This window comes from Panulirus ornatus, chromosome 2, assembly GCF_036320965.1.
Source record: "Panulirus ornatus isolate Po-2019 chromosome 2, ASM3632096v1, whole genome shotgun sequence".
NCBI lineage: Eukaryota > Metazoa > Arthropoda > Malacostraca > Decapoda > Palinuridae > Panulirus > Panulirus ornatus.
In genome coordinates, this window is record NC_092225.1 from 54408493 (window position 1) to 54429979 (window position 21487).

A 21487-nucleotide genomic window follows, 5' to 3' on the forward strand; every position below is an offset into this window, starting at 1 on the left:
GAGTTGAAATTACACAAATGTTAGAGGACAGAGGAAAACTTACACGGATTTCCAGTGAATATTTCAAATTCAGATTTCTCGAAATAAAAGAAGGAAACCCCGTTTAAAATCTACCGTATTCGTTCACAAACAGTCTTAAATCTACACGTACGTGCCATGCCGATGCACCAAGTCTATATACGATTGATAACAAACAGTTATCAATGAATATGCTTAAACAACAACAACAATAACAATATGCAGTCCACAGCTGGCTGGCTACACTGGCTAACAAGTGTCACACTGTCGTGTCTGAGGAATCGAGTGTGCAAGAACATCAGGAGTGGGAAACATGAGTTCATTTTCCTTGCACTCAACAACAACATGATGATGGTGCATCCTAATGTCTGGCACCAAACCCCAAGGACACTGTATAATGAGACTTGTGTGTTCTCTGTGAGAGAGATAAGTACCCCATCGTCTCCACTGTATTAACAGGATGTTCCACAGTATAATTAATTCCCAGCAGTTCACATTCATGATATTCTAAGAGTTTACCACGGAAAATATACGTACACTCACGTTCTTCAGTGAATTCCAAACACACCCAGCTCTCCCAGACGGCTGACGAAAAGCTTCTTTCTTTGCTTTTGTTTGTCATGTTCTTACTGGCTCCGTTTGGTATCATGACTCTATGCGGGCTGGGTACGTACGTGCTTGACTGCCAAAATCAGACTGACTGGTTTTCTTAAGCTACCCATCACAGATACAAGCAGATTTTACACACAAACACACACAAAAAAAGATTAATACAAAATGTTTCCTTTCTTCTGCCTCGGGAGCTCTGCTGGGAGGACGTGGGTCCTCTCTATCTATCCCTGACGTCAGGACCAGTGAGACGACAGCCCAGCCACTAAGCCACCACCAAGACCACAGTGTACCGTCATGTACGGGAAAGTTTTCCTCTACTTCCATCTACATCTGCCTAAACCTTCACTATATATATATATATATATATATATATATATATATATATATATATATATATATATATATATATATATATATATCGTGTCATTCTTCATCACGGTGCCGCTGGGTAGGCACTACCCACAGAAGTACATGCTGTGGTCGCTGTTTCGTTGAGGATTCTGTTTGTTAACGAGACCTGACGCAGCATACAAAGCCTGTCTCCTCTACGTGCACCGAGGTAACGTGGATGGTGGGAGGAGGACTGAACAAAGCGACACACTGAGAAATTGGGGCAGCGCTACAAGCCTTCACTGCAGATGACCTTATACTGAGGGACGAGATACAGCGCCTCCTCGGACCAGGTCTACACCTCCCTCGCTCACGATGCGTAAAGCCAAGGCTGAAAATCTACAAAAGAAAACAACTCCAAAATACCTCACTGATAATGGAATGAGAGACCCAATGACTCACTCTGCAGGTAAGGGATAAATGAGAAACGTTGTGTTAAATCGGGATGAATACATGAAAGATTTGGCATAAAAGAGTGACTTTTAAAGAAAATAAGCCACGGGAACATTGCTCAACAGTACAATGACATCGTAATACTCCTATAAAATGTGACCTATACGAAGAAAAAGCTGTTCTGGCCTCCATCACAAGGTAGCTACTGTGGGCAGCACAGGTCGGAACAAAATGTCGAACGCCTCCTGGCAAACCCCAACGTAAATTACCCAGTCACAAACAGCACAACCCTGGATCTACCGGTAACACGTGTCTCATGTATGTAAGACAGTCACTACCTCGTGTACCAATATATTCCCCCCAAAGCCTATGCACCTGATCACGAGAAAAATATCAAAATAAGTTCATAGATTACATCTCCAGTACCAAGATTATGAGCCCACTAATGTACAAACTTTTAACGTTAACCGGGAGACTTCTATGTACAGCTTTAACATTTTCAAGCAGAGTGAGCTAACTAAAGGGACGTCACCATAGGCCACATCAGTACTATGATGACCCTGAACTGAAACAGCTCAAATGTATAGCGAGGCAAATAGATGAAGGATATAGACAACATCAAACAACCAAGACGCTGGAACAATTTCAAACATCTCTTGCATCAGCCAGAGAACAGACGACTAAACCTCACACTAAATGAATGAGATCAGTTTGCTGGTGGAATAAGCCAAACCTGGAAAGATATCAAAAAGAATCACTAGAGAGAATAACACACAAGTATCTCGTCCCAACCCGATGCAAAAGGGTAACGAATCTCTCACGAAATGGTCTCATCCCCCTGGCTGTGACATGCTGCCGCCTGAGACTCAAAACGTTTTGTACAACAAGTCCAAAGACAGAGAAGATCATGCTACACAGGCAACACTATGAACGTGATGTGCCGTTTGTGGAGTCTGAACTCAGACGTAGCCTTTACCAGGGGCAAGTGCAATGCCCCTGGTGAGGATGGTATCTCTTACGACATCATTAGACTTCAAAAGACATGAATATGGTAACCCATTATCTAAGTTGTATAATGCGAGTTATGCCACGCGTCATTTACCCTCCTCATGGACGGACAGCCTTATTGTACCAACACCTAAACACAATCAACCTGGTCGAGTTTTGCCCCATTCTCCTGACGAGTTGCCTGTGCACAACTTATGAGAGGAAGGTGCTCAACAGACGACTGCATGTATCACAATATTAATGGTCTCACACATGGTAAAAGTGTACACAACTGTATCCCAACTTTCCTAACAGTTCGTGGTGACAGAGGGCATTAATACACACATTTCTTGACCCAAAACTTGCATCTGATATTGCTGATAGGTAATATCTGCTTTGTTGCTTCAAGGTTACAAAAATGAAGTTAAAAGACATGCTGCTTGGCACTCCTCAAGGTAGAGTCCTTAGCCCTACCTTGTTCAATCTTACTCATCAATACATTGTTGAAGTCAATTCCAGAAAGCCCCAGGAATATCACTATTAGTTATGATGATGATGATAGTCTTGTACCCACCAAAACATATCGTGAAATGCAAACTGTTTTTAACTGTACACACACAGTCTGTGAGGGCATTTCAGCACATAAAAAACCAAGGTTCTCAATAATTGGTAACGGTAAGAGCGGACCATTCAAAGTGAAAACATAGAAAACCCACTGAGTATGTCTCCTCCTTTAATCATCATGATGTCTCAATCCCATGTGCTGCAGCTGGCGTGCAAAAATGAAGTCGACAATGTACAGATAGACCCAGAACCCTTAGAGTTATTGCAGTGTACAATCCTAGTTATGGTGCAAATGTTAGAATGGTTAAAATTGTGCATTAGGCTTGTACCAGGTTTCTAATAGATGGCCAAGCACCAGCTTTATCCCTGCATAACAGCAAAGGCATTAATGGACTCCAAAAATAATGTAAAATGAAGCCTTAAGAATCATACTTGGTTGCCTGAGGACTACTAAAGTACTCAATATGCGGCAAGAATGTGGTATTCCCAACATCAAGGAGAGAATACATGAAATCAGTCTTATGAACTAACTGAAACTTCTGCCTGATAAGTCTACAGCATTGTCTTTAAAGCAATGGTAAACCAAATATGCCATGGCGCAAATGAGTTTAAATGGATCAAAAGAAAAGCCAACCATATGATAATGTCTGGAGTACATGATCTGCATGAAATTAAGAAGTAGCAACATTTCCTGCCTCCCAGGCAAATAATTCCCTTGATCCATACACCTACGTATGCAGCATTAGTACAGTGTTTGACAACTTTCGAAAAACACTGGTAATCACGGGAGTTATATATCCAGAATAGGTGTACTCTGAGGCGGAGTTCAGGACTAAGTCACGTATCTTAACTTTAGGCGTGGGTAAGCATCTAAGTAGTGTACAGATTGAGTTTTATATACAATCATCTTGATATGTTTGTTATTCATGTACACAACTCTGCTAATACGTGCACGTCATCTCATCTCTAACAAAGCCATCGCTACGGCGGACACGCCTGGCCAATTTGTGAGTTAGAATCCTAACTCAAATGTTCGCTGCGAAATGTATGGCGGTAAAGCATCAGCTGGATTATGTTTTGGTATATCTTCTTGGCACACAAGAAGCGCACATCACGGGTCTTATGAGCTAGCAACACTGATAACAGTCTTAATGGCTGAGTCAAGGTCTACGACCTACATTCTAAGAATCTAGATCATAAGTGCCACAGCTTCCTAGACTCATACAAGTCTCACCCGATCATCGAACCTCACATGGACCGCTTTGGAAGGCTGCCCTCTCATATAGCCCGCAGGAGACGATGGGGATATCTGCAGTGATTGTCTATTGTTGTGACGAATTACAGCTCGTCTTATACTTTCTCCCATCGTGGAACGTGAGTTCCTTCCATCCCTATGAGACACCTGGAGCACTCAACACCACAAGTCGATACCTTGGGTCATGAAGTGTAGCGATGCCAGTCTGAGTGCAGAAAGTGCAAGGCAACAGAGAAGCGAGCGCTTGCTGTCTTCTGTATGGTAGCTGCACCTTGAGCATGAAGGGTCGTGGTGGTAGTGCTGTAGCGATAGGTGATGTCCGGGGAGAGGACAGGAGAGTGCGACTCGTGTGTGTCTGGGGATTGTGGCCTCTGATGGGTGTATGTTTGGTGCGGGCTAGAGCTAGGGAATGAGTCGAGAGGTCGGCTGTTCTGTGCGTGCTTTAAGGCGCTACTCAGTACGTGTATGTTATTTCTGTTGAGGGTGGGGGTGAGCAGAGGTTACTGGAGTGTGATGCAGGGGGGTAAACCTTTGATTTCGACGTGCGAGTTGGTGATTGATTATGTAGGGTGGTTTGGGTGAGAGGAGTCTCATACTGTCGCACAGAAGTGGGCGCCGAGCATGGTAAAGTGTGACTTGTGTTTGGGAGATTCCGTGTTTCATCGTGATGGCGTCGAGTGTTTGGGTTGCTAAGCTGTTAGTGACTGATCTGGGTACATAATGTTGTGTAGTTGGCAGCTCTGTTTGTTATATTTGCTATTGAAAGGATGCAACCCTGTCCTCTCAACCAGGCCCAACGAACCATTCCGTGGCTTCCCTGAGCTGCTGCATTCATTCCCGCGCACGCCTTTCACCCTCTTGCAACTTCAGGCCCCCCCGAACACTCCTAATCTTTTTCACTTCATCCTTCCATTTCCTAGCTGGTCTCCTCCTTCTTGTCCCCTCCACTTCTAAAGATATCTTCTTTGTCGATCTCTGCTCACTCATTCTCTCCATATGTCCAAACCATTTACAGCACAACTTCTGCTCTCTTAATCATACTCTCCTTATTACCACACCTCTCTTATGTCATTACTTACGGGACCAACCCTCCTAGCGTCACATAGTGTCTTCAGACATATGATTTCCTACCCTCCTCCGGCCATTTTCATCTATAGCCCATAACTCGCATCCATACATAACATCGCTGGATGGCGTTATCGGGCTCAACCAACAAGACGTTACAACGCGTGAAAAGTCGCCTTTGGCGAGGCTGTATCACTAGGACCACAGGCTCGTTAAAGAACTCCTAAGGAGTCTATATTCCCCTGCTCCTGAAAGTGGTGCAGCCTTAAGAAAACGCACAATCTTCGGTATTAAGTGACATAAGACCAGAGACCGTGCGCTCCGTCCTTATGACACTCACACGACAACGACATCGCCAAGAAGAGAGACGTCCCGCTCGCAGGCTGGAGCGCCCAGGAGACACACACACCTCCGGGTACAACACCCACAGACATGACACCAGAGACCAGCAGATGATGATGATGATGATGATGAAGCAAGAAAAGACAAACTGAAGTACTCGAGGTATTTTACAACAAGGATATGGACCCATGAATCAATGGCGGAAGGTAATTATGCTAGGGTAGAGGAACAGCACCTTGGGGAATAATCTAGAAACCCCGCCAAGAAGAAGAGGACCTGACGTGAGTCACTGTGACATAAATATAAGATGACGTTGTCTAAACTAAGCAATCCTCTTACATTTACTTTGCAGTGACTTGTGTAAGAAGGTTGATGACCTGACACACCCGTAGTGACTTGAATGATGAACAGTAGGGTCGAGTTTTGTTACCCCGAGTGTCCTCGGACTCCACGTGGGATCCAATGCTACCCTCACCGTCCTCTGACTCCACGTGGAATCCAATGCTACCCTCACCGTCCTCTGACTCCACGTGGGATCCAATGCTACACTCACCGTCCTCTGACTCCACGTGGGATCCAATGCTACTCACACCGTCCTCTGACTCCACGTGGAATCCAATGCTACCCTCACCTTCATTTGTGATCTGTTACTATTTGCCTCTGAAGATGTGGTGAAATACACGAAAGCGCTTGAGCAAATTTTCCTGCTTTGATATTTCCTCGTAATCTACAAGTTTATCTGTGATCGTCACGTGTCTGCTTCGTGAATACATCATATATATATATATATATATATATATATATATATATATATATATATATATATATATATATAAACAGGACGAAGCAGGCTGGGAGATAAGGCGCTTGTGTGTGTGTGTGTGTGTAAACATTAGCCCGACCCTAGTAAGATATCGTCGCCAGGCTTATGGACCACCTCACCTCACTCACGCATCGAGAAATTACCGATAAGTATATTCTTGGAAAATTGTTTAGATAGTTGAGAATAAAACCTTAGATTGTAAAAAAGAAATTAAAGTGACTCAACGAAAATGAGTCAAGTGTGGAAAAGTGAAAAAGTGAATTAGCGGAGTAATTAACCAAGGAAACTGAAATAACTCCCTTGTTAAAACAATAATTGGCATTATACAGTACAGAGGGCCAGGGAGTATGCGACCACCTTGGAGACGATTTGCCCAGCCCGGAGGGAAAGGAGTGCGTATAACTTTAACGTCTACTATTATCCCGGTAAGCCATTGCTCGCTCCGTTGAACAGGATACATTTATAAAGCGTGTAAGGTTCGTCCCTCGTGTATGGGTAACGAGCCGATAATGTGTCTACAAGAGACACTGATAACTTCATTTCCAACGGGGAAAGTGTGAGGGTACGACAAGTTTAGGGCAGCATGCTAGCCAGCATGGCCCGAGAATGAACCTTAGCAACAGTGTGGGGATATAAACAGTGAGGTGCACCAAGGATGTATGTCGTGCGTGCAGCGCTGCCTGTGAATAGTGCACGTACAGGCCTACTTGACCTGGGGGACGTTGGTCGTCACTTGGCGAAGACTGTCGCACGTCCGGACCCCAGCGCAAGAAAAAAAGACCAACCATAAGCAAGGATTCCCACAAGCTCGGACCCCCCCCCGTGCACCATGCCGTCTACATAACTAAGATCTCAATCTTAGGACAGGTGTAACCAGCTGATGCTGCCTTAGGTGAACTCTAACCACCAGACACTGAGCAGGGCCGCAAGTCAATATTACGCTGGACAGCAGCAATCATAGTGTACTGCTTGTTTTTGAAGTGTTTAGGTTCATTCACTAAATTTCCCTTACACATGTGAATTAGAGTGTTTTAGTTAGCAGGTGTGTTCGGATGCATGCCACATCAAGTCTACAACAGTTATTAGGACCAGATATTAAATGTAAGAATATTCAGAAAAGTGAGTGGTCACAGAATGCTTAGCAGTCCATTGGTTTAGTTGGGTCATTAATGTTTTCATTAAGGGGTTTTGCTTAAACCATGGCTTAAATATATATATATATATATATATATATATATATATATATATATATATATATATATATTGTACATCGTGTGCGTACTTCTCTTATCTGTATATATTCTCGGGCTCAAGTAAAGTACTTCATCATTACACAAGTCACTCCTCACGTGCCTTCCCTTCCCTTCGTAAGTAAGATCCAGACAAGAAGATACATCTTCTTTCTGGGACAATTCAGAGTTCTTCTCACTGATTCTACAAGCGTGATATGTTTGATCCAGCAGTGACGAGGGTGGATATAAGGGCATTCTCTACATAAACTTCAACATTCAGGGTAAGAGAGGGCAAAAATATATGTGGAATATCATAGTCATTTTATTTGTTGAATAACAAGGACACATTGCAGTAAAGATCACATAAAACGTAATCATTAATGTACATAGTGCTATAGTATTATATAATACCCGTGCATCATTATCTGTTTGTAAGTACAAGTATTGCAGTAAACATTAAACTATCTCTCTCTCTATATAAATATATTTGTCATTTGTCATACGGTATCTACAATTTTCCCTTTAATCATGAGATCGCTTCATTATTTTCTAATACTATCACATGTATCATTCAGTACGATATCCTTGTAACATTTGTTAACAAGAGATAACCTCTAATTACGATAAATGAACGTAAAAATAAATATCAGGTAATATCTACGATGCTAAACATACAGAAATGCTAAAAGTCTGGTAATGTCAACAGAAACTTCCAACATCTGCAGTTGTCGTGAAAATCATCTTTACGCTAATGGATTAACATCACATGCTCAGGTACTTAATGTGGACCAGGCCAGCAGCAGGAGAGGGGGATGGTGTTACACACACACAGCAGCCGTACAGCCTGACTTCATCCACTTCCCTGTCCTGTCCCTCTGCCTCCCGGACCCGACTCCACCCAAACCAACGCACCTTCTCTTCTGCACTCATGTCAGCAGCAGACACTCTTGTCCGGTGGAGGGAATCAGCGAGGATGCGTTCCGGGGGTCACCTCCAACACGAGCACAATAATGCCCGTGAGAGAGACACAAGAGGAACTGTGAACACACGGACGTCTGGGAACACCACGCGAGAGTCACTCACAACTTCACAGGTGTCGTGTGGCATGACGGACGACGATCCGCCGCAACTTGCGGCAAATTCTTCACTGGTGATGCCTATATTTTGCTCTTTCTCACGTGAACGATCCCTCCTCGCCTTTCAGAACAATCCAGCGTTGGTAACAGCGTCTCGATTTTATCATCACCTGTATCAACATCCGGAGCTGCTCTAAACCTACTTCGTGCTGCTACTCCCGGCGCCGCTGTCGGCCGTGTGTGCGGCGGGAGAGAGGCAGCCGCAGCGTCGGTGCTCTTCGGTCCTGAAGTGACCATACCTCTTCTGGCCGTTGGCGTCGTAGTAGTAGAGGGAGAACCTCTTCTTCTTGGTCTTGGTGGGCTGACAGCGATCGACCTCCCGCCCTAGGTCGCTGCCGCAATAACTGCACAAGTCCAGACACCGCCTCACCACGATCACGTGAGGCAAGAACGTCTTGTCCAACAAGTCGTTCTCTGGCGACAGCACCTCCCTCACGGCCACCTTCTGCCTCACAGGACGACACTTCATCTTCATCAACTGACGCACTTGTTTCTGGACGGCTTTCTCGCTGGCCTGGTTCTTGTTGCGCTGACTGCCGCTGACGGTCTGGTGGGCAACCTCGTTGCTGACGGGCGAAGTGGGGGCTTCACTGCTGACGGCCTGAACGGTGGCCAACAAGGCCAGGTACACCAGGGGTAGGATCACCATCGCCTTCATGACTGGTAAAGTTGGAAAGCAAAAGCACTTGTCTCTTGCGGCCTTGTGACTGTGACTGGCGCCTAGGCTGGTCAGCGAACACTGGTGCGTCTCATGCTCGCCCCTTGGTTATATTTAGTGGGGAGGAAACGTTTCGCCCGACCCTCATCTCTGCCAGTCTATGTTTACGCTCGAATTATAAACAAACCGGAGGGCATCTCCCGTGCACGGAAAAACAAAGTAAACAAACGTACTGCAAACACGGGGATTGGAACGAACACAACCAATCATCTCAATCAAATAACGGCATGGGTCATGGAGGGAAATATATCCACGAAGCCGTCCCTAGCTGGCATCACTAGCATGCAAGATGTCCCGGGTGTTCCCGAGTATCACGCCGGATCCTCTCCCACCAGGCCAACATGACAAATTCGTTCAGCTGATAATGACGTGTGTGTGTGTGTGTGTCAAACGTCACTGAACGACAGTAGATAAAATATCCCACAAGACCAACTGTGACGACATGCGAGAGGAGCCGACAAGAGCCGCGATGGCACCCGACCTAGTGATCATCACTATCGTCAAGAGGGGCGGGTGGGGCGACCCGGGTGACCTGACCCACCTAACCCCACCTCCCTACTACCTACCACACACCTGGACGACATACGTCCACAGGCCACAACCACCCGTCCGTCTCCCCCATCATCACCAACCTCCGGAAGGATGTAGAACGCACCCGAATCAAAGGAACGTTTCCACGTCGGCGCTACAGGATGCGCGATAAACGGCCCGTCGCTTTCGTTGCCTCTGCTGGCAACAACGTGTTCATGAAATACCGTACAACATACGTGGACAATCCTCTCAAGCGGCGTTCTTTTTTTTCTTTGTGTGTGTGAAGCGTTTTAATACGTTCTCTACGGACACGTATATGTGACCTTTATACCACGAACGATTATGATCACACGCCAAGCACGAATTCTCTTTATCATCCCCCGCTGAACAAGATGATGCAATCCTTCGAACACTTTCGCATGATGGCGTAGCCTCTTCTAGCCTGTTCGTCCAAGGGGTCGTGTTAGCTGCTACACCATTATACCCAAAGGCCGCAGCGACGCGTCGTGTTTATACGCCTCGCAATGCCGTGCTTAAGACGTAAAGCGCATTAGGACACCTTCCGTGAGACGTCAATATCATTCCCCGTCGTAATTTAAAGGGAACGTGCGTTCCAGAGACACACGCCCTTTTCCAGAATCAATCCGAAGGCTTTCCAGTGAGGGCGTTGTTCTTCTTGGGGTTATTAGTGGCGTATGTCGACTGATGGGATGACTTTGGTGGCGTTGCACAACTGCACCTGCCGGGCATGGTGGGCATGGTTCTCCCTCCCTAAGTAATCCACCATTCCCACGCCGCAAGGCTGGAAATGAGGCAGCGGAGGAGCATGGGACCATAACATGTGCCCCTCAACTGTAATTCTTCTTCCTTTTCTCAGTTTAGAAAAAATCTACCTAATTCATCCACTACAATGGTACCGTAAAAATACTTCTCTAATATCTTATTTTTCTGTGGCGTTTCTCTTCTAATTTCAACGTCTGGTTTCTTACTGTTCCTTGTTGGCAGTTGACGTAAAACTGGTTCCGAAGCTTGAAAGATGTGATCAAGTCACCTCTCTCTCTCTCTCTCTCTCTCTCTCTCTCTCTCTCTCTCTCTCTCTCTCTCTCTCTCTAATCTCTCATTGTACTTCAGTTCTCAGTCCTGGTGCCACCTTCGTTACCCTCCCATGGCCCTTCCTTACTATGCTTTGCTCCAGTACGATGACCACCAAGCTTGGGGAGAATGTTCAGGTCTTGGCCTATTATAATACGTGACCCGTTTGCTGAATATTTCCTCAACTTTATACTTAAAAGCGATTCTGATACTTGCTACCAGACAGTGTCTCAACTCTAAGGTTTCCCTTTTTCCGTTTTATTTTTTAAGGTGGGACTTTGGCGACTGATTTTCTACAATGCAGACTCCGTAGTCTCTGCCACACCCTCGATTTCTGTAGCTTATTAGTTTCTAGAGAACATTAGTATGGAAGCGTTCTTTCTCTGTGTCCCATCCTCTACCATGGACTAGACCGACCACAGAGTGTGACTAGGTCCCCTTCTTAACTATCTTCGCATCATCTGCAAACAGATTCAGGTATGATTCCAATCTTTCTGGCAAGTTACTGAGAAAAGAAGAGAACTGGTCCCACGTGTGAGCCCCGCATGTTTACCTATTTGTGGTGTTATTTCCTAATGTACTGTACGGGGAAGAAGTTCAAGTCTTGTGAGGGGCCCCTGTCTCTTGAACTACATGTCAATGACCAAAACATTTTAAACTTCTTTGTGCTGTCCATATTCATGATTTCCCAAGTGTCAGTTTATTCCACTCATTCACTACTCTTATACGGTGTCATAAAACTACGTGTTCCTCTCCTTTCCAGCAAGTTACCAACTTAATTTAACTTTCGTGTTCTCTGGTTGTTCCATCTTTGCTTTTTCCAAAGAACTTCACTGGTGACGTCCTTAGACTGGCTTCAAAACTTACAAGGCTGTAATCAAAGAAGCCTTTTTTCTTCTCTCTTCCATAGTGGACAAGTTCAATGATTCTAACCTTTCCCTGTAAGTCAGGCTTCTTGATTCTGCTATCACCTTTGCTGCCCCCTCCTATGGACCTTCTCCATGAGTTCTTAACGCTTCTTTTAAGTCCGGTGACCGAATCTCAGAATTCATTTTTTTTAAGCTTTGGCCTATCGTAAGTTGTGAACCGGTAACCATCTTTTTGTCCATGTAAGTTGTGAACAGGTTACCATCTTCTTGTCCATGTAACTGGATGCGACTAAAACATTTGCCAGCTGACAGATCGGGTTTATCAATCCCTCAAGGGGAGACTCGGGAGATTTCGACTTCCCCAAGTCCTTCTCTCATAGACAGATTCCTGCAGCTTATTTTCAGCTACATAATACTCATATTCGGGCCTTGTGTCACAGTGCCCCATCCTCATTCCTTTACATGACCTGAGACTTAATTCCATCAACCAATGAATCAGACCAACTCGGAGCCAGTCTAGCTTCCCTCTCCAGACGATGAAATCTTCCTCACTAACTCATCTTCCCTCACGACCTCATCAGCATCATCCGTCAACATATTCCAGGTCGGAGTCTAACTTCTTGAGGCGAGTCACATTTGATCCTAGAACAGAACGCCAGAGATGAGCCACTGGTAACGTCATCCCACTTCGAGACGGATAACTCGGACAAGCGTCCTTCAATCCCTCACACTATGGACGCTCTATCATCATCTATCGACGTGGTTTCTACTTCCTCCTACGTGTCGACGTAACTTTCACATCCTCTTCCAAATTGCTACAGTGCCCAATGCTTTCTGGCAGTCTAGGTACTGACCAAACACCGAGTTTTCTTCTCTGTCTGCAAAACACGGAGCTCACTCTCTCGTAGAAATCGAAGAGGTTCGCTATACATTATCGCCTTTTCCCCTGTCTTACAAGCAGTCATCCTTTTGCTTCGTAAACATCTTTCCCAATACATTACAGAATAGGCTCGTAAGGGAGATTGATCTGGAGTTCAGCACATCCTCCAGGTCTCCTCTCTGAAAGAATGGCACGACAATTGCCCTCTTTTAAGTGTGTGAGTTGTATTTGTGTGTTACGGGATGAGTTTTCATCTGGTGTTGCTCATTTCTTAGCCTTATCTTGGCGTACCATGCTTTTACTCGTATGTGTTTATATATACACACACATATACACATGCACATACCCCACCCTCAGCTAGGTACCCATTTATAACCTGGGTTGGTTGTGGGCCGACTCCCTTGTCTAAAATTAGAACCCTTACGGACCACACCCCGTGCGGGTCTGTACTAATTGTTAATAAGTAACCTAACCACTACACCAAAGAGATGTGTAAGTGTATTTATTGATGTTCTCTGTATAAACCATGTCCTCAGTCATCTGCCACTCTAATACTACAAATATTGTGATCAGGTCATCCCTCACTCTTCTCTCTTTCATGGGGGCAAATTTGAAGTCTGTAGCCTCTCTCTCAACTAAACTATCTTAATTCTGGTACCATCTTTGCTGCCCTCTTCTGGGCCTTCTCTATTAGCCCTCTGTGCTTCTTCAGCTGTGGTGAACAATCTAGTTTAGGTCTTATACAGGATATGAACAGTTAGGAAATCGCGCGCGTGTGTGTGTGTGTGTGTGTGCAAATACTATTTGTGTTAAGGGGAGAGTTCTGCACTCGCATTGACTTGTCACTGAATTTTGCATATATGTACTTCTCTCTCTCTCTCTCTCTCTCTCTCTATATATATATATATATATATATATATATATATATATATATATATATATATACAAACCTCCAACGGCCAGGTGTGTGTTCATATGCATTTTGTTCGTGTATATATATATATATATATATATATATATATATATATATATATATATATATATATATATATATATATATATATTCTAACCTAAGCCGGATACCCGTTTATCGACCAACACCATCAAGGGTTCGAACCCGTGCGGGTCTGACTCCGGGCTGGCTCGTGTCCCGTCGCTACACGTACTTGTCGGGGACACGTTAGCCGCGGTGGGGACTGGTCTAGGGCGAGTGGCGCGGTCACCGTGGCTCGGGTGTCGTCAGCAAGAGAGGCAGCAGACGACTAAAACTGTAAGGGCAATGTGGTGATGCACCCGGTCTCTTCGTGTGATGCAACGCATGAGGTCTCTCTCTCTCTCTCTCTCTCTCTCTCTCTCTCTCTCTCTCTCTCTCTATCTCTCTCTCTCTCTCTCTCTCTCTCTCTCTCTCTCTCTCTCTCTCTCTCTCTCTCTCTCTCCCTCCCTCACGCCGGCGACACGCAACCTCGTTCACGTGATGGTCTGGTCTGGTCTGGTACGTGTAGCGCTCTTGTGGCTGGGCGCCTGCCTATCGGTCACATGGTCCAGCCGACGTCCAGAAAGAGGACTGGAATGGAAACGTCAGATGATCAACGCACTGATGCAATTTCCGGCTTGGTGCCACGAAGGCCAACCATCCCTCGTAGAGAGGGGCTGGCTGCCGACGCCCTCCCTCACCAGCTGCTGGTACAGACCTTCAGCTCGGGTGTCCACGGGATAACTGGCTGGATCTACAAGTTCCATGATGAGCCGAACCCGCCAGGATAACCGGTACTTTCCTAGCGGACATAGAACTGGTCCTTGATAACTACATTCACTGATGCAAGGAGGAAGCACAAAAACGCGCAGGCGGACTGGTGGGTCACTAGGCTAGACGACCCTGCCTCACCCCTGACCAGACTAGCAAGATGCTCGACGTATGTATGAGGCAAGACAAACATGAAAGCCACGAGTGCACTGAACCCATCTTTACCGCCGTTCATACTGGCTGTGAGCGTACTGCATGATCCAGTTGGTTCATGTGTGCAGACTGTATATCTGCAATCAGTTGGTGATTAATCAAAAGTTCCATTCTCAACAAACAGAGTAGCAACACCAAGAACAACGTACTGTGGGTCCACTCGACCCTCCGTCTTACCAACGATAACTTCACAGACAGACAACCCAGGCCCTTGTGATGACGAGTACCTTCAGCGCCATCACCGGGAACCTGACTTAACCCCGAACTGACTAAACCACTTGACCTGACCTGACCCGTCTGATCTTACCAAAACCCAAACACAAACCTCACCATAGCTCGACCCACATTATCATGCGCGCGCCAGCCTAACGCGATGTGATCTTATCTGATTAAACGCGAGCGTCAAATGACTTCGCCAGTATCAACAATCGTTCTCAGTCGACCTAAACCCCCCCCCCCCCCGCAATCATCAGGTCTGAGGTCTGTACACCACCGTGCTCAACCTTCCCACCCACAGCGACAAGCAGTAACAACAAAATGAACATTCCCAGGAATACAATTCCCGGAAATCTTCTCCCTAGAACAAGGACGCGTATTTTGGGCACGCTGTGTGAAGTGGCCACAGGATGCATGACGGCCACAATTCTCCAGCGGGAGGAGTCCCCCAGACACTATAGTTGTGGACGACCACAATCACGACGCTCAGCCCGGCCCGGCTCTCACGTGTGTTACTACTGGCCTGCCAGGCTGATATCGTCTTTAAGGACGAACGAGTGTTTCTGCAGATAGTGGTATGAGTACGTAAATACAAACACACACACACACCGCAGATATTCGTATATGTCAGTACATACACACAGCAGACAGTCGTATATGTACGTACACACTGCAAATAGTCATATATGTACGTACGTACACACACACACACACAGCAGATAGTCGTATATGTACGTACACACAAAGTGCAGATAGTCGTATATATACGTACACACACACGACAGATAGACGTATATGTACGTACACACAAACTGCAGATAGTCGTATATATACGTATACACACACGGCAGATAGACGTATATATACGTACACACACACGGCAGATAGACGTATATGTACGTACACACAAACTGCAGATAGTCGTATATGTACGTATACACACACGGCAGATAGACCTATATATACGTACACACACAGCAGATAGTCGTATATGTACGTACACTAACACAGCAGATAGTCGTATATGTACGTACGCACACACACGGCAGATAGTCGTATATGTACGTACACTCACACAGCAGATAGTCGTATATGTACGTACACTCACACAGCAGATAGTCGTATATGTACGTACGCACACACACGGCAGATAGTCGTATATGTACGTACACTCACACTGCAGATAGTCGTATATGTACGTACACTCACACAGCAGACAGTCGTATATGTACGTACACTCACACTGCAGATAGACGTATATGTACGTACACACACAGCAGATAGTCGTATATGTACGTACGCACTCACACAGCAGATAGTCGTATATGTACGTACACTCACACTGCAGACAGACGTATATATACGTACACACACAGCAGATAGTCGTATATGTACGTACGCACACACACGGCAGATAGTCGTATATGTACCTACACACACGGCAGATAGTCGTATATGTACCTAAACACACTGCAGATAGTCGTATATGTACTTACACACACGGCAGATAGTCGTATATGTACCTACACACACTGCAGGTAGTCGTATATGTACCTACACACACACACACACACACACACACACACACACACACACACACACACACACACACACACACACACACTTCCCGCTATGACTGTACAAACACTTTCAGATGAACGAAATGAGATGCCCATACCTCACTGATAGGTCAGGTCACATCAATAACATAACAATAGCGTAAGCTTAGCATGAAGTCAGGTCACATTACTAACACAGCAATGGTGTTAGTGTAATATGAGGTCAGGTTACTTAGATAATCTAGCTATCGTGTGGTCAGGTCACACAGACAACATAGCTACAGCGGACGCTTTGATATACGGTTGGAGATCACACAGACAACACAGCTAAAAGTGTAAGCTTAACACGGATCCGGGTCAAACACATAACACAGCGATGCAGTGAGCTAAATACGTAATCACGGTAACGAACAGTTGCGACATATTTGGAAAACCCAAGGGACTAAATTCGTCAGACAATAACGTTGGGCTGATACATAAATGTCATGCAGGGGATATGATGTCACCACACGACGCAAGCTCCTGAGGAGGAAGCGTAGGGATGAATTACTTTAGGAAGCCTACGCACGAAGACGTGCGTCACTGGACCGGTCGTGCCACGACCTAAGTCACAGGAAAGCAAGGAGGAGGAGGAGGAGGAAGCAGGATTTTCCGAAAGTTGCTTTGCCGCTCTGTACGCCAGCCACAAGAATGTAAACAACGCAAGGAACTTTCCCTAGCCTGACGCCCTCGGGGAAGAGCAGGCGCGTTATACCTCGAAGGCGACCGAAGAACTGTCGAACGGAAGGAAGAGGATGAACACCGGCCTACCATCAGTCCCCAGTATCAAGATGAGCAGCTCCTCTGAACCGTATTAAGAGCGATGGAACTCGAGTGTCATTTAAAGCTGGGGTCCCACCTGTCCCACTGGGCTCTCCAGAGAGACGCTTTATCTATTCTTCCTATGCTTGAAACATGGCCGACACAAGAAAATCTATCTAAGTCAGCGGGGGAGAGTGATTAACTGTCCACATGAGGAAGGTAACAAGCAACCATGAATACTGCATGATGTGGGTGTGTGGGAGGGCGAGGCGTGCCCGGGGAACACACTCCAAACGTGATCAGAATGCCCACCACAACTCCACGCCCCACACAGCCTGCCCAAGAAGGCTACCAAGTCGGAAGTGAGTTCAATTTCATCACCTCCCAGCGCCTCACGCTGTGGCGAGGGCGAGACATTACAATCACTCGATAAAAGTGGACAGAGAAATCTACACACGTAGAAGAGAGAATGATTCAAGGGTTTCAGGGTTGGGTCATGGGTTCACGACCTCAGTCCAAGCACAGTCAGGTCATCATACAACTATGTGGAGTGTTACGTCAGGTCACAGAGGTGGGCTGAGGACCTACTGCTGGCCAAGGCGCGCTACACCCTTGGGACAACACAGCCACCGACCAACGGCCCTCATCACCTCCCACCAGGACGCTCGTGTTCAACACGTTCAACTCCGACCTTCAAAACTTGGACTGCCACCGGAGACGCTCTGTCCGTGTTTACAAAATAAATCCTAAATAATAATCAAAGATAAATCATTCCAACAACCAGTGTGTTAGTTATTTAGTTCATGATCCCTTCTTAATAGTAAGGGTCGCTGTCCACTTTACATAATGACTAGCTTCGGACCACTCTCTCTCTCTCTCTCTCTCTCTCTCTCTCTCTCTCTCTCTCTCTCTCTCTCTCTCTCTCTCTCTCTTTACATCTTCCACAAGGCCCTTACAGCTTTAGACTGCCTCAGAGAGCGGCGAAACCTCCTCGCCCCTCCTGTTGCCCCCACATCAGGAAAAAACTCTTCATGCGGGAAGGGGAGGGGGGGGGGGGGGTTTCCGTCACATGGTCAACACCCCCCCCCCCTGTCCTAACACCACCACCAGCAGCTACCCATAATACAGGATACGTTTACATACACACACACACACACACACACACACACACACAATAATGAAATATAACAAGAACAGTTCGTCATCTGTAGAACAAAGGGCTGGGAAAATATAATTCATCCAGGAATAATAACACCATGAGACGAACGTCAGCAAACCACAAGCGAGGGAAAACGTAACTGGAGATGTACCAAACTGACAGTCTCTTCTACCCTCCTCCACCCAGGCCTGAGCCTCCCAACCTAACCTAACCAAACCCCACCCCACACTTAACCTAATGTAAACGAAAATATAACGCCTAACCTAAACCTATCCTAAAACAACCCAACCTAACCTAACGTCACTATAACCTAACCCCTCCTAACCTAAAACAACACAAACTAACCTAACCTAACCTAGCATACCCTAAAACCTAACCTAACCTGACTTCACGTAAAACCCAACCTAACCCCACTTAAAGTAATCTAAAACCTAATCTGACCTGACCTGACCTGACCTGATCGTACTTCCACTTGACTGATTTATGCTGGTGTCCCTGGTAAGTTTATTGTGCTCCTCCCGATGCTCATCATGTGAGCGGTAGCACAAAAGGATTACAGGGGCTCACAAAGGGTCTTACTCAAGACCCTAGTGGGTTGATATTACATGAGATGTTATAATTCATATTTCATTACATACATTACATAGTTTCATATGGTAAGGTTTACCGACTGCGTAGATGCAAAAAGTGGATACAAACTTAAAATGTCCGGTATCTTGTTATTAACAATATGGCGTTGTGACATTTCTTGCAGGGTTTGTTTAATTCTATTCTTAAAAGCCTCTATTTTATCACATTCTAAGACATTGTGTTCTAGTTTGTGTCTCCAAATCTTTGACCACAAACTTTGCAGTTCACACGGTTAACATCTCCAGTTAGGCCAAAGCGCCAATAGTAACTATAGCCTAGCCTTACTGTAACAGTTACAACATTATGTAATCTGCTGATCTTATTTTCTCCATTTACATGTTTGACTTTAAACATTTCACTGTGATGGTAAATGTTTCTACTTATGCTTATCTGAACTCGTCTTCGTGCTTCAAAGAGGCCAATTAGTTCCTTTCTAATCACAGTTTTGAGGGTTCTAATTGACAATCCAACATTGTTTTCAACATCACCTTTACAAAGTACAGGTTTGGCAAAAGTATCAGTTTTATCATGCTCACGAAGGCTTGTATGAGAGGGAATCAATAACAATTTCATCTGAATCCCTCGAGCAATAACGTCTGAGTATCTGTGTCTGGCTTCAGAGATCAGTATGTTTACATTCTGATCTCGTGGTGTTAAGGGCAAGTAGTGAAGTTAAAGAGTCAGAGATAATCAAGGTGTCTGTGGCAATGATTTCTACCTGCCCAAGAGCGACAAATATGGCGAACCATTCAATTTGAAGAGTGGATACATTGTTTCTCTATTACCACTGGGCTGGATCACAATGGCAGCACTGCCTGCCCTCCCAGTGCAGGCAGAATCGCGAGAACCGTCAGTATAGATGCACTAGGCTACGTTAAGATGCACTAGGCTATGTTACTGTCAGTCTGGAGTTTCTGTATATTTACAGGAGCACAGCTCTTAGCTACGTGTTGAAGTTGAAGATTATAAGTAGTGTCTTCGGTGGATAAGTGGATGTAGGGACGTTAAAGGGAGTTACCTGCCAGGGAGGCAGGAAATTCCACTTGATATAATCTGTCCCTCCCTAACTTTATCACTTTATCATTACTACTATCATTATCATTATAATTATCATTACTATGCCACTATTACTACTGTATCGATAATGCCAAGAATAAAACAAATAATAATCATAATAATAATGTGATGTCTCCATGGTTGTTTAATTTGTTTATGGATGGGGTTGTTAGGGAGGTGAATGCAAGAGTTTTGGAAAGAGGGGCAAGTATGAAGTCTGTTGGGGATGAGAGAGCTTGGGAAGTGAGTCAGTTGTTGTTCGCTGATGATACAGCGCTGGTGGCTGATTCATGTGAGAAACTGCAGAAGCTGGTGACTGAGTTTGGTAAAGTGTGTGGAAGAAGAAAGTTAAGAGTAAATGTGAATAAGAGCAAGGTTATTAGGTACAGTAGGGTTGAGGGTCAAGTCAATTGGGAGGTGAGTTTGAATGGAGAAAAACTGGAGGAAGTGAAGTGTTTTAGATATCTGGGAGTGGATCTGGCAGCGGATGGAACCATGGAAGCGGAAGTGGATCATAGGGTGGGGGAGGGGGCGAAAATTCTGGGAGCCTTGAAGAATGTGTGGAAGTCGAGAACATTATCTCGGAAAGCAAAAATGGGTATGTTTGAAGGAATAGTGGTTCCATCAATGTTGTATGGTTGCGAGGCGTGGGCTATGGATAGAGTTGTGCGCAGGAGGATGGATGTGCTGGAAATGAGATGTTTGAGGACAATGTGTGGTGTGAGGTGGTTTGATCGAGTAAGTAACGTAAGGGTAAGAGAGATGTGTGGAAATAAAAAGAGCGTGGTTGAGAGAGCAGAAGAGGGTGTTTTGAAATGGTTTGGGCACATGGAGAGAATGAGTGAGGAAAGATTGATCAAGAGGATATATGTGTCGGAGGTGGAGGGAACGAGGAGAAGAGGGAGACCAAATTGGAGGTGGAAAGATGGAGTGAAAAAGATTTTGTGTGATCGGGGCCTGAACATGCAGGAGGGTGAAAGGAGGGCAAAGAATAGAGTGAATTGGAGCGATGTGGTATACCGGGGTTGACGTGCTGTCAGTGGATTGAATCGGGGCATGTGAAGCGTCTGGGGTAAACCATGGAAAGCTGTGTAGGTATGTATATTTGCGTGTGTGGACGTATGTATATACATGAGTTAGGGGGTGGGTTGGGCCATTTCTTTCGTCTGTTTCCTTGCGCTACCTCGCAAACGCGGGAGACA

At 45.4% G+C, this 21487-nt stretch overlaps 2 protein-coding genes across 5 annotated transcripts in view; both read right to left on the reverse strand.

The window, feature by feature from the left end:
* Window positions 1-21487, reverse strand: part of mRpS34 (mitochondrial ribosomal protein S34) — a 293839-nt gene that overhangs the window by 40733 nt on the left and 231619 nt on the right. The gene's annotated exons all lie outside the window — the stretch shown is intronic.
* On the reverse strand, window positions 7991-10060 carry LOC139752867 (uncharacterized). The gene has a single exon (XM_071668867.1). The coding sequence runs from the start codon at window positions 9473-9475 to the stop codon at window positions 8957-8959; it is 519 nt and encodes a 172-aa protein (XP_071524968.1). The 5' UTR covers window positions 9476-10060; the 3' UTR covers window positions 7991-8956.

Bases quoted from the DNA above. Each gene is read 5' to 3' on its own strand.
- LOC139752867 (XM_071668867.1), bottom strand. From the start codon at position 9,475: ATGAAGGCGATGGTGATCCTACCCCTGGTGTACCTGGCCTTGTTGGCC.